The sequence below is a fragment of the Narcine bancroftii genome, chromosome 5 (assembly GCF_036971445.1).
Source record: "Narcine bancroftii isolate sNarBan1 chromosome 5, sNarBan1.hap1, whole genome shotgun sequence".
NCBI classification, from domain to species: domain Eukaryota; kingdom Metazoa; phylum Chordata; class Chondrichthyes; order Torpediniformes; family Narcinidae; genus Narcine; species Narcine bancroftii.
The window spans coordinates 236,868,072-236,893,965 of NC_091473.1; the positions used below are offsets into that span (position 1 = coordinate 236,868,072).

Below are 25,894 nucleotides of genomic sequence, written 5' to 3' on the forward strand. Positions count from 1 at the left end.
CTTCCCTCCTATCTGAACTCCTGACAACCCAGCTGCCCATTCATCTGACCTCCCGATGCCCCGACTACAGACTTACCATCCAGTCCTGGATACTCTCCCATCAAGCTCTGAAGACAAAGCTGCCTGTCCATCCAGCTTCCCAATGCCCTGACCTGTGGACAATTGCAAACTGTCGCAACATATTTCCACAAGCTGCACATTATGTCAAAAAGTTGCATGGGCCTTACAATATGTTGAACCCACTGAACTTTTCCCTTCCCACACAATTGAGGCTTGCAACTTGTGTGTCTCGGAGAGGGGTGCTGGGTCTATTGTTATTTGTCCTCTATCTCAACAATCTGGATGGTAATTTGATCAATTGGATCAACAAATTTGCAGCTGACTCAAAGATTAGGGGGAGGAGTGGATAGTAAGGAACACTTCAAAGCTTACAGCAGGATCTGGACCAGCTGAAAACATGGACAAATGGAATTTAATGTGGACAAGTGTGAGGTGCTGCTCTTTGGGAGGATAAACCAGGGTAGAATTTCACAGTAAATATTAGGGCACTATGGAGTGTGATAGAACAGGAATAGGTGAATAAAGTTAAGCCGCTTTCAGGTGCTCGGATGCAGATCATGCGTCGGCAGACGCGGCTGGGGGGGTGCAGCTGGGACATTCAGGTGGCTGTGGAGAAGACGCCTTTCTGCCACCTGAACGTGCTGGCTGAAGGAGGGCCGCGTCTGAGCGAACGCTGGCTCCTGCTGCTTTCAGGTGCAACAGGGGATTCTCCTAGCCGGAGATTATACCTTCAGGAGGAGGGTCAGGTAAGTGCTCCTCCTGGCCGGGTTCTCCACTTTCAGATGGCCACCCAACAGCTGCATTGTATTTTGGCCACCTGAAAGTGGCTTGACTTAACTCCTTGCAAGTCGTGTCATTGGGTAGATAAGGCCATAAAGAGAGCTTTTGGCACATTAACCTTCATCTGTCCAAGTGTTGAGGATGAGTTAGGACGTGTGTTGAAGTTGCTCCAGACATGGGTAAAGCCAAATTTGGAATATTGTGTCCAGTATTGGCCACCTTCCTACAGAAAGACTTGGTTCATTCGCAATTTTTTTTTCACTATCCTTGAGGTTGCAATTAGTCATTACCTTGGCCAGTTTTGATATTGATTTGTTTCATTTAGCTATGGCGCGTAGCCTTTTTTTGAGTGAGAAGCAAACGTGTTCTTTGAAGTCTTTACTTTTCCCTGTGTCTGAACACACGCCCAGGTCCTTGGGGCGGTTCACATCTTCGGAGACAGGAAGTGATTAATATGATTTATCGCTACGATGCTTTACTGACCATCTCTGGTTAAAGAAGGTGGGGAAATTCGAGGGTTTGCATTTTTAACTTTGTTTGACCGGGTTCGTTGTTCCTCGCAGGATGAGCGGAACCAGCTATAACATCGACAACACCGTGTGGCAAGTGCGAGAACGATATGTGAACCTCACTCCGATCGGCTCTGGAGCCTACGGGACGGTGTGGTGAGTGTGTTTCGTGAGGAAAAGACACGTGAATACTTGGTCTCCCATGATGAGAAAACAGAGAAGAAAATCGCTTTCTCTCTCTCTATCTATCTATCTATTATCTCTCTCTCTCTGTTTCTCTCTCTGTTTCTCTCTGTCTGTCTCTCTCTATCTATCTCTCTCTGTCTCGCTCTCTAACTAATCTCTGTATCTGTCTCTCAATCTCTCTCTCTCTGTCTCTCCCTCTGTCCCTCCCTCTGTCCCTCCCTCTGTCCCTCCCTCCGTCCCTCCCTCCGTCCCTCCCCTCCGTCCCTCCCTCCGTCCCTCCCTCCGTCCCTCCCTCCGTCCCTCCCTCCGTCCCTCCCTCCGTCCCTCCCTCCGTCCCTCCCTCCCTCCCTCCCTCCCTCCGTCCCTCCCTCCGTCCCTCCCTCCGTCCCTCCCTCCGTCCCTCCGTCCGTCTCTCCGTCCGTCTCTCTCGATAAATACGGTATGTAAATATGTTTTATAAAGTTTGAAACACAAACACTTTTGGATTGTTGTTATCAACAGCTCAGGAATTGACCAGCAGACAGGCCTGAAGGTCGCAATTAAGAAACTGTATCGTCCGTTTCAGAGCGAAACGTTCGCCAAGAGAGCATACAGAGAGCTCAAGCTGATGGAGCACATGAAACACGAGAATGTAAGTTTCGCAGAGCCCCCGCTGGCTCAGCTCTTTGAAAACTTCCATCTTTTCGGCGTCATCAAATAAAATAAAAAGCTGCACCATCTGATTGCAAGTTGAAGTGGGCTTCACACATCAGCCGGATATTTTAGCAGAGTGTTTCAGCTCTTGATAACAAAATGTCTGAGAATGGATGGTGCTGGTGGTCCCATGGCTGGTGATCACTTCCACGCTCTTCTTTGCTAAAAGGGGATCGCACTCAGTCATTTTCCCGCCGGGTCGGGCCAGGTGAGGTGGGGCGAAGGAGGTCGTCTCATCTGTCCCACGGTCAGTGCCCGAGCTCTGTCCTGTCAATTGCTTGTGTTTTGATTCCCACCACACAACACATCACCCCCCCTGCCCCCCCCCCCCACACACACACACACACACACACACACACACACACACACACACACACACACACACACACACACACACACACACACACACACACACACACACACACACAGACACAGACAGACACACACAGACAGACACACACACACACACACACACACACAGACACAGACAGACACACACAGACAGACACACACACACACACACACACACACAGACACAGACAGACACACACAGACAGACAGACACACACACACACAGACACACACACACACAGACACACACACACACAGACACACACACACACACCCTTGTTTCAGCTCTGCTTCCCCAGCGTCAGTTCGAGACGAGAATCAACATGAATTCAAGCATGAGCCAGTGGTTATCCCTTCGAAAGCCATGTCAGTAATGTGGGAAAACACCAAGATACCTTAGCCTGGGGTGGGGGGGCGGGGGGAATGGGAAGTTTCACTGAGTTCTATAGTGTCGGGTTGATCAACTGAAAGGAATTCAGTATTGTAGGCAGACCAGCTTGGAATTTGGCATACTGTAGCTCACTGGTCCACTTGAAGGAGGATATTGTGAAGAAAGTTTAATGTCCAGTCTAAATTCTCATAAATTGCACAATCTCCTGTCTCTTTGGCAGGAAATTGTACATTTCTGCAGCAATAGATTAATAAAGGGCTTCAGGGAATGGAGCAAAACTTGACCTTCCCTGCCTGCCTATCAAAATATGTCCCCCCCCCCCCCCCCCCATAAATAGGTTTTGACTGTGCTCACAGTTTTAGACAAAGAACCCAAACTATCATCTATAAAAGCATTCGAACCAAGATTTTAAGCGCAGCAGCACAAATTGTTGTTAACCTGTATTTTGAAATTTAAAAAATTGCATTCCCCTGCAAAATTTTGTTGGGCCAGATAGTGTTCCATCTTTTTTCAAACCCAACCCCCCCCCATTTTTGCCATGTAACCTTGAGGTGCAAGTGGATTTGAGGAAAGCAACTTGCCTTCAGCTCCTGAAGTTCCTTCTCCCGACTGTGCTGGTGACCTTTTATCACTATCAGAGGCCTTTTCTGTCGCTTCTAATATATCTGATGATCAAAGACATTCAAAAATAATTGAATGAGATGTAAAAAATTAAGATTATTACCTGAAAATCAAATTACTGCTTGCAGCAACTGAAGTGGGGATCATTCAGGAGTCTGATGGCTGTGAAGAAGAAACTCTTTCAGCCTATTGGTGTGTAATTTTGCCATCTTGACTCATCTCCCTGATGGGAGAAGAGAATGTGTACGAGTCCAGAGTGTGGTCGTTTTTTTTAGTATGTTGGCTGCCTTTCCTAGGCAGGAAGAGGTGTGGAGCAGGGTAGTTTGTGTGATGTTCTGTGCTATATTCATGACCTTCTACAATTTCTGAGCAGAGCAGCACCCATATCACTCTGATGCATCCAGTAAACCTCCTTTCAACATATAGAAGTTATTGAGTGACTAGGGGAACCATATCAAAATTCCTTAATCTTCATAGAGTGTAGAGGCTGCACTTTCTTGACCATTGTGCCATTGTAGTTGGTTCAGCACAGGTCATTGGAACCTTTTAGTTCCAAGATCTTGAAGCTATTTACTCTTTCCACTTTAGTGCCACTGATATGGATAGGGGTATGGTCCTACTCATTCTCCTGAAGTTGAAGATCATTTATGTAGAAAGAGGTTGTTATCCTGGCACTATATGCCACAAGACTTTCATTCTCCTTTCTGTATTTCATCTCATCATTATTTAATATGCTCTTGCTTTGTACTCATTGATTATTTTTCCATGAAAACATGATAACTCTGTAATTTTGCTCTTGTTCTTCCACTTTATGTGATTACAGTTGAGCCTTTGGACTCCTCATAGAAGAACCCTTCTCACTATGTGACAAATAAACTCTTAAAACTTCTACTTGCTTTTTTAAAGTTGGTGCAGCTAATTGAATGAATGGCCCACATTGGATTGGCCAGACACAGCTGGCGTAGAGCTGAGGAGCCAGATGTGAAGTGTACCTAGCGCTTTAGTGTAGGACTGTCTGCAACCATGAACCAAACTCAATGTATGACCAGAGTCAGAGGTGCTGGCATTTGACCTTCTGTGCCTTCCTGGCTTCTACCTTCTAACATGCAGACTTGGAGATCAGGGGCATGCTGACCTGCAAATTTTAGATATCATGGTTGGTTTCCCAAGAAATGCTATCATCATGGCCAGTCCAGTGTATTGGTTGAAAGGGAGTTTCACCCTCTATATCAATCTGAAGTTCTGCCTGTGCCTTGTTAATAATTGCACTGGACAACAAAGATTTTGCTTCCTGAACACTTTTATAGATTTTGGGCTACTGATCAGGAAAATCACAATTTTTTTCCCCATCAAGTACTGTTTATTTGGATATAACTTGCCTAGGTTAAAAAATTCATTTTTTGCATTTGCACTCGGACTTCCTCTCTGCTGATCTTGGTGCAGGCCGTGACCAACATGATGAAAGTATCACTAGGACACTGCAACCATGGAAAAGCGGTATCAGGGCAAATGCTGGCCAATTATTGTTGGACACTGACATGAGAGGCATCAGATGCTGAGTACAAACAAAAATCAGCAGCAAAACATATTTAAGTCAGTTGAACTAACGCAATGTGTCGGCGTCATTATGCGATTAAACATGTTAAATTCAATAAAAGTTAATTTAATGTTTCTCCAACTTTCTACATTATATAATAAATGTGAAATTATGTTCAGCTGGAAGATGTCCATCATAATTCCCAATATTATTTCAGGAAGCAAACTTTTTTTTTGGGGGGGGTGAATTTGTTGTCCAGTGTTGCCATGCTTAAAACCACTAATGGCTGTGTCAGTGTTTCTGTCTGTTTTGTGAAACAGGATTGGCTTAATCAAAAAATTAAATGCTTTCATCTACTTGGTGGAAGCTTGGAACTCCTGTTCACTGTGCAAGGCCAAAGATCAGTCCTATCCTCAGTTAAGTGCTGATTTCTGACACACCTGTAGTTCCTCAGATTTCCCCAGAGCGTGGACCAGGAAATTTTCCTGCTGAGCCTGAGCTTGACTTTGTGTATGTCCAATGGTTCAGTGGGAAGAAGTTGGTGTCCATGGAGAGGCATGTATATTATATGATTTAATTCAGATAATTTCAGTGTATTCAATTATTTATACGAGTGCATGGATTTTTAAAACAAACTTTTAAGTATTTTAATTATGATTTTGTTTGCTGTCATAGGAACACAGGAACATAAGAAATAGGAGCAGGAGTAGGCCATCTGGCCCATCAAGCCTGCTTTGCCATTCAATGAGATTGTGGCTGATCTGTTAATAGGCTCATTTGCCACCTACCTTTTTCCCATATCTCTCAATTTCACAACTTTGTAAAAATCTATCGAACCTTAAATATATTTACTGAGGTCACCTCCACTACTTCAATGGGCAGTGAATTCCATAGATTCACCAACCTCTGGTAAAAGCAGGTCCTCCTCATCTCCGTCCTAATTCTACTACCCTGAATCTTGAAGCTATGTCCCTGAGTTCCAGACTCCCCCACCAAGGGGAATAACTTGCCTACCTCTGTCTTATCTAAGATGTTCAAATTCATTGTTCTGAATGTGAATGATACATTCATTGCAAACACATAATTTAAACAGCAGCTTTGACAATCAGTGATTCAGAGCAGCAAGGCGTTACCATCCATCAAAATCAGAGGGAGGCCCTGTGCTATGTTATGGTAAGACCAAATTGGGGTTGTGGGCCTATTTTCATGCTATAAGACTGTGACTCCACAGAGTATCTGTTGAGGTGACCTCCCAGTGTTCAGAGCTATGCTGCAAAATGCTGCTATGATTGATGAGTAACGGCACATTTAGTGTTTATGGATAGTGCAATGCTATTACAGTGCCAGTGACCTGGGTTTGAATCTGGGGCTGTCTGTAAGGAGTTTGTATGTGCTTCCCTTGACCTATGTGGGTTTTCTCTGGGTGCTCCAATTTCCTCCTCTACTCCAAAACATGGAGTTTGTAGGTTAATTGGGCAGCATGGATCAGCCGTCGACTGTGCTGAACCATTAAAATTTAACCCCTATTTCCACCCAACATTCACAGGCTCATTTGTGTCCTCCATCCTGAATGGATGTCTGCAGAACTGTTGCGACATGTATCTCTGCAGCACTAACTAGAGCAACCAAAAGGACATACATTGAGAACTTAAATCTACTTTCTAATGCTCAAAAATGACATTTCTCAATGTCCCTTTGATAGTTTGATCTGCAAATCGATTCTCAACTTTATTTCTGTAATTGCTACACTCTGACTGGAGTCTGCCTCAATATTTTTTCAATCTTTTATTTTGCGACTGATTAAGAGACTGCATGGTTAGTGTAGGAGTTAATGCAATGCTGTTGCAGGGCCAGCGACCAGAGTTCAAATCCGGTGCTGTCTGTGAGGAGCTTGTACATTCTGCCTGTGACTGCGTGGGTTTCCTCCGGGTGCTCTGGTTTCCTCCCACCCTTCAAAACATAAATGGGGTATTTGGATGGCACGGGCTCGTGGGCCAGAAGGCGCTGTTACCACACTTTGTCCAAATGAAAATACGTGGAACATTCACAGGTGACGAATGATGGCAATGTGCCAGGGGGTTGCGATATGAAATAGTTGTTGGTTTTAAAGCAAAATTGGGAAGTGAGTTCTAGTTGTGGACTTCACTTCCTGTCAAATGCATATGAGCCATCAGCTCAATAAAATGATTAACTTTATGACGTGATTGTGTTTTCACTCACCCAGCTGCCTTGTGGGAGTCTCGTGTCTGCATTAGGTTGTGTGTCTTGCATCCTTGTCGAAAATGCAAATAATGTTTACCCTGTGATGCCTCAGTGGGTTTTGTATTTGAAGATATGAAAACCAAATGCCCTCGTATGTGGTGTATACTGACTGAAAGAGACAGCTGAAACAAGTTCTTTGAAATTCATTTTGACAACAACAAAACATCCTAGTGGCATGCAGCAGGAACACGTCCATGTTCAGGGTGAAAGATTTGTGCCCGACATTGTACTTAGAAACAACTGTCTCTGATCACCCAGTAATCACCTTTATTTTCCACACACTTTGCCAAGTTCTTTATTCAGCATCTTACATTAACTCCATTCACAGCTTTTGGCCTGTGCTTAAGCACAAAGGCAGAATAATAATTATCAGTGAGACAATGCAATTGTATGGGCAAAATATATGTGGTACTTTTAATATACTATGGCCGCGAAGCAACTTGAGACATTTAATTTCACCATAAGAGCCATTTGCAACATTTCTGTGATTCTATATTCCACATTTCAATGGTTTTACAAATGAAACTACAAAGACCATTGGACACAGTAAAATTTCACTTCCAGTCTAAAGCATGGTCTAAATTCATTTCAGCTCTGTTTAGAACCCACATTTCTTCATCTGGCTGCATTCACTGAGCTTTCAAATTTTCTCACGAGCATTTTCAAAACTATTGAAAATACATCTATAAATCACATCCTTGCAATTTTTTCCCTACGTTCTGAAGGAGCTTCAAGATTGCTGTTCGTCAGACATTTTTTTAACAAAATCGATGGAGGTTATTGTTAATTTATTTTTGTCTTTTTAGCTGTCAATTAATTGTAGGTAATGAATTTTGGAAGCTCATCAATAATTTCCTTGTTAACCTCTTTCCCTTTCATGAACATAGCATTTGCCAAAAATTTTTGGCACAATTCCTTTTTCCAAAGATGTAGATGGGATTTCTATGTGTAGATTTTAAGTATTTCCATATTTGTACTTGCTCTGTCTTTTTCCCCATTTTATCTAAAATCTTTTCTCAGCCCCATTTTCCATCTAAAACTGAGGTAATTTATTAAACTTTTCTAAGCTTCTCGGGTATAAGATAGCTCCCTTCTACTCATAGTTTTTATTTATTTTACTAATGTAATTTTAAAAATCTTGTTGCATTTTTCATGAACGTGCTCCAAAACATGTGTGGGTTATAGGATATTTGGTGGCACCAGCTCACGGGCCAGAAGGGCCTGTTACCGTGCTCTATGTCTAAATTTCAAATTCACTCCTTGCCCCCTGATATCCTCCCACTTAATGTCCTTGAAACCAGCCATTCCCAACGGGGACCCAATAGCACCGCCCTGGGGGCCCACATTTCAGTAAAAGCCTTGTTTTCTTTTCACCTCGAGTGTCACAAATAATTCTGGGTTTTTTTTCATGTAGTCATTAGGAGAGAAGTACAAAATAAATCAAAACTTGACTGCTTCACAGGGAAGGGGACTCATAAACTGTGAGCAGAGTCTGGGATGGTTAAAAGAGAGTTGAGAATGGCTGCTCTAAACTGTGAATATGGGGCTAGACAACGTTTCATGAAGACTAACAGCATGTCTTTCAGTTCAAATTGGTGCCTGTTGTAATTCCCTTCTAAAAATTATTTTGTATGCCTTAACAGCCTTACCCCACTTCAGCCCTTCACTCAGGCTTGGAAATCAGGAGCGACTCTCGTAATTAGCATTGTGAAGCTTGCTTTTGTCGTTGATGGTTTTACCCATGGTATGGAACATATCATCAAGGGTGGGATGTAATTACGACCTGAATTGTTCTGTGCCCCAATTAATTTCAAACTCGACTTTTTTGTCCTTCATCCCTGTTTTGCATTGATTTCAGTCTTTTCCCATCCTCTGCTCTTTCTCCCCTTCTCTGATTTTACACCCTTCACATTTTGTTGGTTTGAACCTCTGCCACCACATAAGGTAATGAATCAGGTGAGAAATTTAACATGAGGGTGTGTCAATTCAGACAGATGGTGAACGTTGCAGGGTCATGTCTGATGTGGTTGGATTGGTTACCTGTAGTCTGCTGAGTTGCATGACGGGAAGGAATACGAGGTTTCTGCAAATATCAGTCGGGGAATCTCTTCATCTGTCACCAAGGATTGAGGCAGAGTTGCTAGCGGTTGAGAGTAGAGGTGCTGTCAGCTAGATCTTGTCATTTGCAACACAAGGCAGGATATTCACAAGAAATGGTCATTTAAGTCAAAGCTGCCACTTGTGAGAAAATTGCTTGTGTGCTGATGGATCTGTGGAGAAGTCTTGGGTAATGCTGTAAGCTTTTTTGACAAATTCCCAGCAGTTACCTCCCCCTCCAGTCATGAACCACCCACAATGATATACAATTTTGCATGTCCCAACAGGTCAAACCCAGTAATAACTTTGTGAGATTGTTTATTGAAAAAAAAATCCATGAGCAGATCTAACCAGTGGAATAGTGCAAACACTGGGTCCAGCTTGTCACTTGCCTACCCTCAATAGTTTCAAACGAGCCCTTGGTCACAATAGAGCAGACATGGTCATCTCTCCAATGAGCAAGCTTGTGGGGGGGGGGGCTAGGTGGGGGATGGGGGGGGAGGAAGAGTACTGCAGTCCAGTTTTTGGCTGTGGGCATGCTTGGATCTGGAGCAAGGGACAGAGGTGAGATGTCGCTGGCTGGGAAGGAGTGCTGTGCTGGAGGCTGGAAGATCCCCAGGGTTACATGCAGAAGAGTGCAGGAAGAGGTTGTCCAATGGGACAGTTGAATGCCATGGTGTTGGGAGCAACCTGGAGACTGGGAATGTTGTAGTTTGAGTGAAGAGGGCGAATATTATTAGCAAACCTTCCAGACAAGCCTTTATGGATAAGAACAGTGATATAACCTCTCCCTCCCCCTCCCCCCTTCCCACCGCACTGTAAAAACTAAACTCCTCTGGAAAACCAGATGTTTTACACAGCAAATGATGGCACCCTGTGTAATATTTTATAATGATGATGAAGGCAGCTGGAAATGGGCTGGTTGAGATTGGTGCCCAACCTAAGACCAAGACACCTGACTGTATTAGTTTGAATCATTTCAAAAACCATTTTTAGACACTAGTACCAACCATAGATATTGGAATCTGTAAATATATTCCCTTGTTCATGTGTTGGTCATGTACCAGACCAGCAAATCTTGAGATACAGTAAACTATGGACATTGGTAGGTGCCAGATGAGTATATTTTCTGGTTGCATGAGACTTACTCCTTCAATGTCTAACTAATACACCTGCATTAAGAATAATCAGCATATAAGACAAAAATATGATGCAAACTACACTATTATACTATACTTCTTTCTTTCTTTGGCTTGGCTTCGCGGACGAAGATTTATGGAGGGGGTAAAAAGTCCACGTCAGCTGCAGGCTCGTTTGTGGCTGACAAGTCCGATGCGGGACAGGCAGACATGGTTGCAGGGGAAAATTGGTTGGTTGGGTGTTGGGTTTTTCCTCCTTTGCCTTTTGTCAGTGAGGTGGGCTCTGCGGTCTTCTTCAAAGGAGGTTGCTGCCCGCCAAACTGTGAGGCGCCAAGATGCACGGTTTGAGGCGTTATCAGCCCACTGGCGGTGGTCAATGTGGCAGGCACCAAGAGATTTCTTTAGGCAGTCCTTGTACCTCTTCTTTGGTGCACCTCTGTCACGGTGGCCAGTGGAGAGCTCGCCATATAACACGATCTTGGGAAGGCAATGGTCCTCCATTCTGGAGACGTGACCCATCCAGCGCAGCTGGATCTTCAGCAGCGTGGACTCGATGCTGTCGACCTCTGCACTATTATACTATACTACACTTGCATGAATAGCTAAATCTTCAAGCATTTTATTTTCAACCACATCCTTTGAAAACATTTAACTGTTGCTGCATCTGCAGGTTCCTCCCCCTCCATGGAGCTGCCCGAAAGATGAACAATAACATTACATTACAGATAATTAACCTTCCCTTCCCCACGTTTGCAGATAAAGCCTCTGACCAGGGAGACTCTTACTAAGCAGGGATAAGGAGGCATTTTAAGAGAGTCACCCCAACAACGAGCAGCATCAACCAGCTCTTCATCCTGGGCGACGCCATTGCTCTTTCACACAACTTCATTCAAACAGCTGCTACGAGCAAAGCCAGACCAAGGCACTCTACTGGCTAAATAGTTGCTTCTATCTTTACTTGAGAGAACATTTACTTTTACAATTTTTAAACTTTTGTATTTTTTAACTTATTATTTTATTCTTATTTTTTTTAAATTAAAATTTAATTTCCTGGCTTTTTTATTTTGCAGTTACTTGAGGCTGCCAGTTGCTTGAATTCTGGATACCAGGGGTTTACTGTATTTGGGCTACATTGCAAAGGAGCAAGATTGGCATGAACAGAAAATAAACAAGATTGGGTGACGGTTTTCTTTGCTTTGATTATCAGGCAGGTGAAGCTGAGCAGGGGGGGTCTGAAATGTAGGGCCTGGTTGAAGGAAAGGTATAAATAAGAGATTGGAATTAGAGATCAACTGAGAAGGCAGGTAGAGATGTGAAGAGTCAGATACGGAAAGTTACAGTTTAAGAATGGGAGCAATCAGGCAGTGGAAAGGGGAGGGACAGGAGCCAGAAGTGTTGTTGAGTGTCCTTGTGAGGTCTTCTCCTATCATGCTCCATACTTGTGTTAGTGAATAAGAATACCTTACCACACACGTCAAACTCAGGCCCGCGGGCCAAATTTGGCCCGTGATATAATTATATTTGGCCCGCAAGTATTAAAGGTGGCCCGATGGCCGCCGCGCCAGTATAGCGCATGCATAGCTAATACTACAAATCCCAGAATGCTTTGCAAATGCGTTGGCGCCGGGCCGTCAACCCGCTAATTGCCCCACCTCCTCTCTTTACTTTCATTCGCATCTGCGACCTGTTGCCTAACTTGCATGTAATAAACCCCTTACGAAAAATGGCCAAACCAAAGACAGAAAACAAGACCTTTCAAGACAGGTGGGAGGAAAACTCTGACCCCAGAGTTTGATGAACTTGCATCTAAGAAGAGATACCCAGTATCTGGTTTAGACCCAGGTGCATCAGAGTAAATCACAGTGTAGCTTGGATTAATATTTTCTTTGGTTAACTTTGGACAGTTTATAGTTGAAAGATTGGATTTTCATTGAAGCAAGTTGTTATTTTTTTGACTTGTTGGCTTGTGAAAAAAATACATTTAAAAGGAGCTTAAAGGCTATAGAGAAATATTATTATTGAATATTTTATTTCTCATTTGTTAATGCTTCTTCTGGAAAGAGTTTAACCAAAACTATGATTAAACATTTATTTTAATAAGAAAAAAGTTTAACATTACATACGTTGAAAGAAGAGAAAACATGCAGATGTTGAAAATTTTCAATAAATATTTAGTTTGGCCCATGACTTAGTCCAAGATTTTAATTTTGGCCCTCTGTGAATTTGAGTTTGACACCCCTGCCTTACCATGTAGATTATTAGCAGACACAAAGTATCACAATGAGGACCAGGGTCACTTTGTAAATAGTTGTGGCAGGTAGAACACATTGGGGTCCTTGTTAAGATTTGTATGCCTTTGCAAAGGAACCAAGACCAATTCCAGATGTGACCCTTTAAGATCAATTTGTTTCTTCTCTTCATGAAGCTTGCGGGTTTGGTCAGTCAGTAATCCAAAGGTTTGCCTGGCTAGACGTAACAGCTCCAGAAACACAACCGTCATTAGCACCTCCTGAAAAATGCCAAAGGGGCAAATCCATCATAGAAATAGACCATCGGAGTCTCGACTATTTGAAGTTAAATGTGTTTTAAATCCATTCATGTTTATTTGTCATCTGATTGTACCGTTACTGTATGTTTCCAATTATATGAAATGCTTGGGACTGGACCTATCTTGCTTAAGCAGATTTTTTGGATATTCTGGAATTTTCTCTCAAGCTGCCTGGTAGCATCAGGAGAATAATTGCATCCGCTGTCGCCCTCCCTGTCGCCAATTCTGCCCAGGAGCCCAAGGTTTCACGGCACCAAGTGGAATCAGAATCAGGATTTATTGTAGTGGTCAAGTTGAGATTCGGTGTTTGTGGTAGCAACATAGTGCAAACGTACATATTATAACCATCATATGACATTACTATAAAAAATAAAATAATAATAACAATAAGAGTGGATGAAAAGTAAGGCCGTGTCTTTGGTTCATTGATTATTCAGGAATCTGATGGTGGAGGGGAAGAAGCTGTCCTTGTGCCCCTGAGTGCTCGTCTTTAGGCTCCTGTACCTTTTCCCCGATGGTAGCAGAGTGAAAAGGGTGTGGCCTGAATGGTGGGGGTCTTTGAGGATAGAGGTTGCTTTTCGAAGACACTACCTCACATCTATGTCCTCAACGGAGTGAGGTCTGGTGCCTGTGATGTCGCAGGCTGAGTTAACAATCATCTTGAGTTTATTCTTGTCCTGAGAATCGGTGCCTCCGTACTAGACAGTGATGTAACCAGCAAGAATGCTCTGCACAGTACACCTGTAGAAGTTTTTGAGAGTCTTCGGTGTCATACAGAACTGCCTCATATACTTCCCAAACTATAACCACTGGTGAGGGTTGTTTGTAATTGCATCAATGTTGAGGCTCCAGGACCAATCCTCGGAGATGTACACACCCAGGAATTTGATGTTCTTGACCCTCTCCACTACTGAGACCTTAATGAGGACTGGGTCTTGTTCCCCTGACTTCCTTCTGAAGTCCACAATCATCTCCTTAGTTGGTGTTGAGCGCAAGGTTGCTGTTGTTACACCATTCAATGTATGCTGGCCGTTTGTGATTCTGCCGACAACTGTGGTGTCATTGGCAAATTTGTAGATGGCATTGGAATTGCCATGGGTGTATAATGAGTACAGCAGTGGGCTATGCACGAATCCTTGGGGTGCACCTGTGTTGATAATCAGTGAGGAGGAGATGTTGTTTGCAATTTGTACTGACTGTGGTCTTCCGATGAGAAATTCAGTGGAAGTGAGCGAGACTGCAGAGAACTAACAATGCTCCAGGCTATCACTCCCACCCTTTAATTCACAAAAACAGTAGAGACTTTTTTGTTCAACATCACTTATTAATAATATTTATTTAATATACCAGTATGTACAGTGTTTACAGTACATATCATTTATCACTGTGTGTTATATCTGTAAGTGTGTTTGCACTGTTCTGAACCATGGACCAGAGAATGCTGTTTCGTTGGGATGTACAGTACATTTCCGATTAACCAAAATTCCAAATCTCAAAGTTTTTTCGGGTGAGACATGACGTCGCAATTAGAAAAAAAGTTTTGAAAAATTTACCCACTGGGCCCAAGTGGGGCTACAGGGAATCCGTTTTACAAAGGAAACATTTGTTCACAGGTTACACATTGAAGGAAACGAGAGCAGTGAAAGGGTGGGAGTGATAACTTAGAGCAGGGTTCCCAACCTGGGGTACATGTACCCCCAGTGGTACATTTGCACTTTTCAGGGGGTACATTGGGTCTGAGAGAATAACCACTACTGTACAAAACATGGTGTTGTAATCTGCAGTCAGATTGCACAATGTCATGTTTTTTTGTTAATCCTTAATTTTTAGGGGTACACGGGAACCTATAAAAATGCCCAAGGGGTACAGAGGATCAAAAAGGTTGGGAACTCCTGGCTTAGAGCATTGCTGGACCTCTGCAGCCTCACTCACTTCCACTGGCAGAATGAGAGTAGCCTGTTCTACTTAATAAATTAGATGATGGGGCTTTTTTTTTTCGGTTCCCCTCAAAAGATTGAAACAACTTTCCATGAAGTAATTGGAGTTCCACAGTAAGTCGGTGTATTCTGTTCCCTCAGACTTTTTATTGAAAAGTTAGCAGCGTTGTTTGATGGCATCAGACGGCTGATACAGTTGGGCCCTATTTTGTTTACCAGTAATTACAAAGTGTGATAAATCTACTATGAGGGAAGGTTGTCAGCTTTCAATATCCTTCCAGTGCATTTTATCTTTTTGGCCCACAAAATCACATCAGTAAAAATCCCTGATTTTTTTTTTTTTGTTGCACAAAAGCAACCTGATCTTTCTGCAATGCCCTTTCATCCATGCATATGTTGTTCACTGTCATGGCAATAATGGAAACACAAAAGTGACTTCCAACAATAATAGTAATTTTTAGTTTGTTTCCCATACTTTGTCGTTTGCTTTACTTTATTTTCTTTGGTCTCCTGTTTACTTTGTACAGGAGTCCAATAGTTAAATCCTTTTCTATCAATTGTTACCGCGCAGATTGGTGTAAACTTAATGTAGTAAGTAATGGTATGATTGATGCCACAAGCTCACGATGAACTTGCAGTCCTGACAAAACCCCAGGGTAAGAAACACTTCACTTTATTTCCCTCAGTTGCTTACAGAATATTTGTGGGGATGGAAGAGAATGGTTGAGTACTGTGTGAAAATTGTTCATCATTTTTGATGGATTGGAATGCATGGGTTAAAAGAGGCATCACGAAGCTTGTAAAATTATTCGTTTGAAATGGTCTCTCACAGGATCAACAGCACATTGCAAAACGTTCTGTTTTCTAGCACACGCCGCAAGATTTTGCAGTTTAACTGCAGTGCGGAAGAAATGCTTAAGGAAATGTTCTGGTTAAGACATCTCTGGTAAAGACAAAGAAATTTTGTCCTGTTTTAGTTGTTCCTGACTCATCAGATTCCATTCAGTTTCCCAAGACAAAAAAAAGGGCAGGCTGATCTGAGAATTCTCACAAACATCGCCACACCTTGTAATTTTCTTTCCTTCTAATCGATGTATATCACACCCTGGATTGAAATGGAAATTGTGCACTTCCATCTGACAAGTAAATCTTCCTGCCTTCTGCCCTGCTGCAGACTTTCTCTTTTGTTTGCTGCTCACTTTCTCAGCATCTTAAACTTGTTTCTCTGCAGCCTTCTCCATTCTGGTGAGTGGTCACTGAGCTGAAGCATTCTATCTCCATGGATACTCTCTGATGAGCTCAGGATCCTCTGCATTTTCTATTTTTATTTCACATAACCAACAGCTTTAGAATTTTACCTCGGGCAGTCCCGCGGGATTGAAGATGACTTGATCTCCGGTTCTGCGCATCCCGCGGTGGCTGAGGAAGCCAATGCAGAGTGAACAAATGCTGGCACATGGAGCAGGAGATGCCTGATGTGGGTGAGAGGAGGTGGTGATGTGAAGCATGGGTGTCTTGGGAGAGACTTTGCACAGGTCTTCTGTTGTTTACCCCTTTTACAAAGCCTTTAAAAAATGGGAATTAACTGCTTTTTAATCAGTTCATTTACCTGTGTAAACGCAATGAACGTGAGTTGGGGGGGGGGGGGGTCATTTTTATCCCGAGCATTACCCACTAAGGTAGGTAGTATCAGAACCGATGCGTTTTGCATGGGCTCCTGTCTAAAAGGCACACTGACCTGGCTTTTCTTGGTTCAGTGTGAATGACCCGAGCTGGTTTGAAATACGGGTTTTTCACACGCCAATTAAGTGGGATTGCTGTGTAAAAGGGGTTGGATGGATTCAGAATTCTCAGTGGGATCTGTGGACTGGAGAAACGCTGTTTCATCTGGTTGTAGATGTAAAGTCAGATGATAATGAACTTGAACTTCATTTAAAGTGATTGGTAACTAGGGTTTTTCATGAGGTATTACATTTTCTGCAAGGGAGAACATTCCCAAATCTTTGCCCCAGTCACGAGAGAGCTCAGAAAAGTGTCTGTCTTTGGAGTCTGCTGTTAGGGAGGTGAACAATATGAACTGCCTATCAGAGCCCATTGAGTATAATTATGGCCTCCATGCTGAAAGGCAACCCTGACTTTAGATAATATCCATCCAGGGGATCTGATGAATTTTGTGGTAACTCTCCAATTTGTTGAGGTTCCTGGTGCTCTGCATCTCAGAACCATTCCAAAAACCCCTGTACTAGGCTAGTGACCCTGATCTCCAAATACTCTTTCCTCAGAGAGTCAAAGGCTTTGCGGACACCCTGAATGATCTGTTCAGAGATTCACCTCCAAACACGTGCATACATGGGCACTGGGTACTTTTGGCAGCTCGTTGACTGAAGTTGGGCCGACCTTGATTCTGTGGAGGATTGAACAGTGTTCTTTTGGCCTGTAGATAGCTTCTCAACAGTCAGAGGCTTGTTGGAGGCAAGGTGCAACATTGCATCAAAATAAAAGTGCTTGGGCAATCCTTCAACCTTGATTAACTTGGGCAATCCTTCAACCTTCACTGAGAGTGGATCAATTGGGGCTCTAGGTGTAAGATCACAACATGTGCGCTCTCATGAATCGGCCACTGACAGCCACAGTCCCTCCCAAAACAGCCACATATAGCAGTCAGCTGTGCTCTCTGCATTTCTCTGGGAGCTGGTGGGCATTGAGGTTTATTTTCATGAAGCCTTTATAGATTCACCCAGCAGTCTGGGGAGCTGCTCTTTGACCTCTGGGAAGAGGGTTTGGAGGAGGACCCTGCTGATGATCATAGGGAGAATCCTCTTGGAAATGGTAATGACTGTGGTATCGCTGATATTTCCTGGCATATGCCTCACTTTCACTAGACGTGAAAAGTGAGGTGAACTAAGTGTTACAAGATCAAACCAGCAACCACAAAGAAGGCATATCACACATTATTAACAAAAAACTTCACCTTCAAACTTTAATTCAAAATCTCCCCCCCCCCCCCTTTTATCACAATGCCCACTGGTTACTATGCAAATTCCTAATCCTGTAAAACGAATAAATTCCCCAGTCTAAATATAACATAAGTAATTAAAGTCTAAGTTATATTTCCAACCAGCCCACAGAAAAACTTTGACACAAGACTCACAAAACTTGGATCTTATCCGAAGCAAAGATCATAAACAAAATTCAGTTTGTTTGGTAAACTGAAGCCAAAAGATCTTTGAGAGAGAAAGAGAGAGCGCGAGAGAGCACACAAAATTCAAAGTTGTCACGTGTTGCTTACAGAGAGAGGAACCACTGGCTTGGTCCGGATCCTTCTGGATGCCTTCGGAATGTTCATCCTTTTTGAAATCCCAACATTCTAAACTGTCCTCCAGACCATGACTCATGCTCTGGGCCTTCTTCCACTCCACACCACCACCAATGGTAGTTTATCGTCCAAGTCCAGAAATTTTTAGATCATTTTCTGCACATGTTCAGTCCGTCTCCCACACTCTCAGCAGTCCACCTTTGCCTTGGCTCTCTGAGGCAAACTGTCACTTTTTAAACATAAAACCACACAACACATAGGCCAATACATGACACAGAACTCTGTAACATAAGCCACATTTTTTTTTCGTAGATGTTATTTAGTGTAAGTATGAGCACCACAAGAGGGCTAAAATCTTGGAAATGCTCAATACTACATCGATTTAATTCCATTTTAGCGTAGATTACTTTGTGAGGTTGATTGCCATCTTTATCCTCGCAAGGTAATTTACTAAGCCTCCTGCAATGATTGTGGTGAAACTGTGCCCTCATGTGGCCACAGGCATTAATTTATCAGAATTTATTTTCATGAACATGTCATGAAACAAATTTCATGACTGTTGATAATATTTTACCTGCCATAGGAAGTGTTACTTCTGCCATGCACGTCATTCACAACCAATGCATCTTTAAATATTACTCTGCGGGGCTATCAATCAGTTATTTAAATAGTTTGACTTAACTTTATGCTGCTTAATATTCCTCGCAGATGAATTCAAACTACTTCTAATTTACTACATTTTAAAATTTAAAGTTCAAAGTTCAGATGTATTGTCAGAGTACATACAGGACATCAGACACAGCCCTGAGATTCTTTTTCCTGTGGGTGAGGCAGAATTACCACTTATTGGTAGTGCAAAAAAAAACTGTACTCAATCTTTTCCATTAAGTACATACAAACAAGTAATGTAAGCAAGCTGCAATACAGAGAGAAAATAAAATCCATAAAATACGAAAGTAAGAGTCCTTAAATGTGTTTTTTGAGTTTGTTGTTGAGGAGTCAGATGGTGGATATTACCCATAACTGGTAGTATAGTTTCTAGAGCTCCATAACCAAGTTCAAACTTGATCTTGGACTCTGCATGGAATTTGTTTGTCTTGTCCATGATCGCCTTCTGGGTGGTCCCCATTGCACTGAGACGGGCAATTTGGTAGATTAATTGACCATACTAAATTGCTTCAAGTTTGTCAGGATGTAGTTGATGGTTGGTCTGGGATTCTGGGCTGAAGAGCCTGTTTCCATGCTTTATGGCTCTATGAATCTGAACTGGTCAGTAATAGTAAATCGACATCCACAATACTAATGAAATATTGTGAACTTTGGTTAAAGTTTATTTGTCACTATACAAAATAGTGGGAGAAGAGTTAATCTGCAGGAGCTTTAGCAGGTTAGCTCGAACACTCATACTAAAGTAGAAAAGTATAACTTGGAGTACAGCGCTACAAATGAGAAAAACATTTGTTAATACGGAGCAAGGGCAACCTGATAACAATGTTGTGGGGTTCCTTCAGGAACCTGATAGCTGCGAGGAAGTAAATGTCTTTAAGATCATCAGTGGGTCTTTTTCACTCTTGAGCTTGCTGATTCTCCTCTCTCAGTGGCACCCAGCATCTCTACTATTTCCCTGTTTCCAGGAACTGACCCCCACCTCAGTGTTCCCTTTGTATTCCGAATCTTCATCCATCTGTCCCTCACACACATGATGCTGGTGCCATCCTTCCAGGACCTAAATTCTTCCAAGGAATCACAAACGCTCCCTCACAAGTCGTGCTGTTTACCAATGTTCAGCTGGATGTCCCTTCTCAAGCATTGATCACATCTGTCCTCCCCTGACAACATCTCTCGGCTGGATCTCTTATATTTTACCTCTATCTCCCTGCATATCTTTTCCAAGATATGGGCTAGACTCAATAATTAGGTGTGAATTGACATTGCCAACATGGCATCTAGATGAACAATGCTGCTACTTTGAGTAATTTTAGAAGTGACACTTTTAGTCTGTCATCTACTTTTTTAAAAATTCACTTTCAGCAAACCCTCTTCAAATGGGCAAGAGCTAAGGGCCGAAAGCGAGTCACGTTTATAGTCATCTGATTGCACAAGTACAACCCGATGAAACCCGATCCTCGGTGCAGAACAGGCAAACATACAACCAGACATAGCACACATACAAGCAATACATAGTGGACACATTTATTCATACATACAAATAAATACATAAATGTTGTTCCGTGAATATGAAAGTCTCCAGTGGTTTAGAGCGAGCAGTTCCTTCGGTCGTTCAGCATCCTCACTGCCCGTGGAAAGAAGCTGATTCTCAGCCTCGAGGTGCTGGCTCTGATCCTCCTGTACCTCTGGCTGCTCTCCTCAATAAATCCATGTCTGCCAGCAGATCGGAAGGTCAGGTGACTTCTGCGTTGCTCCGTGCAGTAGGTGAAGGCGGGCTGAGTGGGGAGAGATCGTCAGTCCACAGTTGTCTACCACTGGCTGAAAATGTCGATCCCTCCTACTTGGAAAGCTGATTTCATAGGAATGGAACATCATTTCTCAATGTCCTGAAAATTTGGAGCCATTTTTAAAAAAAAAAAGTTGATTGTAAGATTCAGACCCTCATTGGCTGCACTGGATGCCATTTTGATTGTTTGGGGCAGAAGCCATTCGGGAGAGGACACCATGTGCAAATAATACCTACATATAATGATAGACTATGCCATCCAACCGTGTGTAATGTTCATTTGATACCAGTGCTGCAGTTTTGGACCTCCATGCTTTGCTTAACACTTCTGCTCAGCCTTGTCTGGCTGAATAATCTTCCACCAGCTCCATATAAAGTATTATCCAAAACTACTATCTACTGGCTTTTGTTGCAGTTCTACAAATGTTTGTTGCTTTATAGAACCCCTTAAATGTTAAAGATCGTGAGGAATGATATGCAATGTGCTTTTTCTGGACTTGGCTATGGGTGTACTAAAAGGCATTTCCATTGGAATGCGGTATAACTAAGGGGACGGGCAGAAGGTGCACAGAGCAAGTCAGATGACTGAAGTGCACTGTGACCATCAGGAAGAGGTATAGGTGCCACAAGACCTGTGCCACCAGGTTCAGGAAAAGTTGCTCCACCATCAGATTTTTAAAGAAGACTCAATCAGAGTCTCGATTAAAGGCTCTAACTTTGCACATTATTTATTACTGAATATTTTTTTCTGTATTTGCACAGCTGTTTACATTTCTTATTTAAGTATATGGACCACAACAGCACAGTACAGGGCCTTTGGACCTTAATGTTGTGCTCACCTACCTACATATATATTCCTACCAAAAAAAACCTTCACTGCCTCATAACCCTTTATTTTCCTTTCATTCATGTGCCTGAGTCTCTGAAATGTCCCCCTGTGTTTCAGCCTCGGTGGTAGAGGAATTCCAGGCACCCGCAACTTTTCTTTTTAAAAATATCCCTGATGTCTCCCTAAACATTTTTCCCTTCACTTTGTACAGATGTCCTGTGGTGTTTTCTACACCTGCCCTGGGCAAAAGGCACTGGCTGTCTGCCTTACCTATGCCTCTCAGAATCTTGGTAGACCTCTATTAAGTAATCTCTCCTCCTTCACTCCAAAGTCCTAGCTCTGCTAACCTTGCCTCATAAGATTTATTTTCTAACCCAGGTAAATCTCCTTTGCACCCTCTCCATAGCTTCCACATCCTTCCTATAATGAGGTGACCAGAACTGAACACAATTCTCTAAGTGTGGTCTTCCAAGAGATTTGTGGGGTTGGAACATGACCTCTCAAATTCAATCCCCCTATTAATAAAGCCCTGCATTCCATAGGCCTCAACTATCCTATCAACCTGAATGGCAACTTTGAGAGATGTATGGATTTGGACCCCAAGGTACCTCTGTACCTCCACACTATTAAGTATTTGGCCATTAACCCTGTACTCAGCTTTCAGGTTTGACCTTCCAAAAGACATTTCTTTGTTTACATTTCTCTTTTTTGTCTATGTATCTTTTTTTTTCTTGAGTACAGTTTCCAATGAGTAGAAATGCTGTCTGGCCTGCAGGATTCAAGGTTGTTTTTGATGTCATGTATGTACTCTTATAATAAATTTGAACTTTGCCTTTGGATGGTGTTGGAGCTCTCAGCAGGAAACTGTATTCACCAGGAGAGTAGCACAGAGCAGGCTCCAGGTTCTGATGGACTTCACCCTAAACCCTTAAAAGTAGTGGCAAGTGAAATCATTAATATGATTGTTTTAATTTCCCCAAATTCCTTCCCTTTAGGGGAAAGTTCTGTAAGATTGGAAAATAACAAAGGGAGATTTTTTTAAAAAGCAGGAATAAGCAAGTCAGTTAGCTTTAGATTTGTCACAGTGAAAATCTTGACTATTATTACATGTGCAGGAGCTTAGAACATTTCAAGACAATCTGGTAAAGTCAAAGTAGTCTTACTGGAGTTGAGGAATAAATGCAGTGGAGAAAGGCAGGGGAATTGCTTCAAACAACAAATGATATACATGGCTGAGCAAGTTGGCGGGCCTGACGTATCATTTTCTGTAGTTCATAGGCCAATTCTATGAGGTCAGAAACTTCAAAGGTTTTCCTCCAAATAACCTTGAAATGGACAAAATTATTTTCTCCCACTCTGATTTCCCATATGATCTAGACGTTAGGATCCCTGGTTTTTACCCAGGTGGCCCTGGTTTGATTCCTTATGGAAATTGTAACTATTGGGGTGACCTGGTTAGCATATTGGTTAGCGCAATGCTGTTACAGTATCAGAGATTGGGACCAGGGGTTAGAATCTGTGCTATCTAAGGAGTTTGTACATTCTCCCCATATCTGCGTGGGTTTCCTGCAGGGGCTCCAGTTTCCTCCCACCATTCAAAATGTACCAGGGGTTGTGGGTTAATTGGGTATACCAGTGGTTCTCAACCTTTTTTTTTCCACTCACATACCATTTTAAGTATACCCTTTGCCATTGGTGCTCTGTGATTAGTAAGGTGGTAAGGGAAGATTGAGAATCTCTGCTCTTGACTCGATTGTTACTGAAATATTTTGCTTGAGAAAAATTGTCATTGGCCCATTTCTTTTGGAGTTGTGAAACCATGCACATAACGAGTAAATTAGGTACGATTAAAACAGTGGTTTCAAACTTTTTATTTCCACCCACATCCCACCTTAAGTGCCCATGACATAGGGAATACTTAAAGTGGTATGCGAGTGGAAAGAAAAAGGTTGAGAACCACTGGAGTAGACAGTATTTGAGCAGCAAGGGCTCATGTATGACTAAATTTAAATATAAACCTCTATAATTTCATGGAAGTTGAAAGAAACGAGATTAGGTTTAAGAAAAAATAAATTATCTACTTCTTCATACAGAATTAATTCTGCTATTTACAGGAGTTGATCGAAAATTATTGTTCTGAATTTGAACATCTGATTTGTGTATAATTCATTTCCAGGTTATTGGTCTCATTGATGTCTTCACACCAGCTGTTACATTGGATGAATTTCATGATTTGTAAGTGTCCTGGAAATATATAATGAACATTATAAAATGATCCATAATCAGAAAGAACCTGCTGTTAAATCTACGAACAATCATGGGAACGGAACTATTCATGCTCCTGATGTCGAACCTGAGAATGTATTTAGAACGATTTATGCAGTAATATTTAAGAAAATGTTAGCTTTTCACAATTCTGCTCTCATTAGCTTCTCCCATGGATGAAATACAAGGCATTCTCTTCCTTCAACAGTCCAGACAAGTTCAAATTCTGGCACCAGTTTAACACTCATTGCTTGGAACCATTCCAGGCATTTGTTCAAAAATAATATATGCCACAAGTCAAAGCCACCAACATCTCTCCAAATTATAGTGCCACTAAATTGAATAGCCTGTCCTCCCTCGCAGGCCATTGTGCAGCAGAAAGTACAGGTTGAGTGCAAGAGAGCAGTTGTTCCCAAATGTTTTGTTATTTGACCAGTAAAACCAGTCACAATCAAAACATAGTTTAAAAAAAAACAGTTGTATCTCTGCAGTTCTACAAGTTCCAACTAAGAACGACATAGGAAGGATGTAATTGCACAGGTACACAGAACGTAAGAAATAGAAGCAGGAGTGGGCCATTTGGCCTGTCAAGACTGATCAGCCATTCAATAAGATCATGGCTGATCCAATGCTAGGCTCATCTCCAGCTACCTGCCTTATCCCCATATCCCTTAATTCCTTTACTATGCAAAAAATCTATCCAATCTTGTCTTCAATATGTTTCTCTTCTTTGGCTTGGCTTCGCGGACGAAGATTTATGGAGGGGGTAAAAGTCCACGTCAGCTGCAGGCTCGTTTGTGGCTGACAAGTCCGATGCGGGACAGGCAAACACGGTTGCAGCGGCTGCAGGGGAAAATTGGTTGGTTGGGGTTGGGTGTTGGGTTTTTCCTCCTTTGCCTTTTGTCAGTGAGGTGGGCTCTGCGGTCTTCTTCAAAGGAGGTTGCTGCCCGCCAAACTGTGAGGCGCCAAGATGCACGGTTTGAGGCGATATCAGCCCACTGGCGGTGGTCAATGTGGCAGGCACCAAGAGATTTCTTTAGGCAGTCCTTGTACCTCTTCTTTGGTGCACCTCTGTCACGGTGGCCAGTGGAGAGCTCACCATATAACACGATCTTGGGAAGGCGATGGTCCTCCATTCTGGAGACGTGACCCACCCAGCGCAGCTGGATCTTCAGCAGCGTGGACTCGATGCTGTCGACCTCTGCCAATATGTAGTATCTACTGCTTCCATGGGCAGAGAATTCCATAGATTCACCACTCTCTGGGAAAAGCAGTTCCTCCTCAACTCCATCCTAAATCTACTACCCTGAATGTCAAAGCTATGTTCCCTAGTTCTCGTCTCACCTACTTCTGTCTTATTTATTCCTTTCATACATCTCATCTTATTTCTCTGAATCCCAACATGTACAGTCCCAGACGATTCAAACTTCCTATTTCACCTCCCCCCCCCCCCCCCCCCCCGACCACAATCTCTGGAATCAATCTAGTGAACATCCTCTGCGTGACTTGGGCTGGAGGGAGAGAAACCGCAGGATGACTTGGATGGGTGGGGGGGGGGGGGGAGAGAGACAGCACCATGACTCGGTGGGCAAGGAGGAGAGAGACAGCAGCGTCACTCGGGTGGGAGAGGAGGGGGAGAGATGGCAGCATGACTCAAGGAGGCGATTGGGGAGAGAGATGGCAGAGTGCCTTGGAAGGTGGACATGGAGGGGTGGATGGTGGAGACAACATCGCGACTCGGGTGGGTGGGCTTAAAGGGATCAAAATCAAAATGATTCTGTAATCTGGAAGATTCCGAACAACAGAATGTGTCCAGTCCCAATGTTCCTGGATAAAAGGTTAGGCACCTGTGCTGTGGAACTCTGATTCACATCTTAGCTAGAGTAGCTGCTGGGAATGGAGAACCTCACCCATTGAA

At 42.8% G+C, this 25,894-nt stretch overlaps 1 protein-coding gene across 2 annotated transcripts in view; it reads left to right on the forward strand.

The window, feature by feature from the left end:
• Nucleotides 1-25,894, forward strand: part of mapk14b (mitogen-activated protein kinase 14b) — a 126,210-nt gene that overhangs the window by 64,328 nt on the left and 35,988 nt on the right. The window contains exons 1-3 of one of the 2 annotated variants that reach the window (XM_069941751.1): nucleotides 1,263-1,505; nucleotides 2,037-2,166; nucleotides 23,888-23,946. In XM_069941751.1, the coding sequence (XP_069797852.1) occupies nucleotides 1,405-1,505; nucleotides 2,037-2,166; nucleotides 23,888-23,946 (290 nt within the window). In that variant the 5' untranslated portion in view covers nucleotides 1,263-1,404. Of the gene's footprint in view, nucleotides 1-1,262; nucleotides 1,506-2,036; nucleotides 2,167-23,887; nucleotides 23,947-25,894 lie in introns of those variants that run through there. The other variant, XM_069941753.1, reaches the window with a different exon arrangement.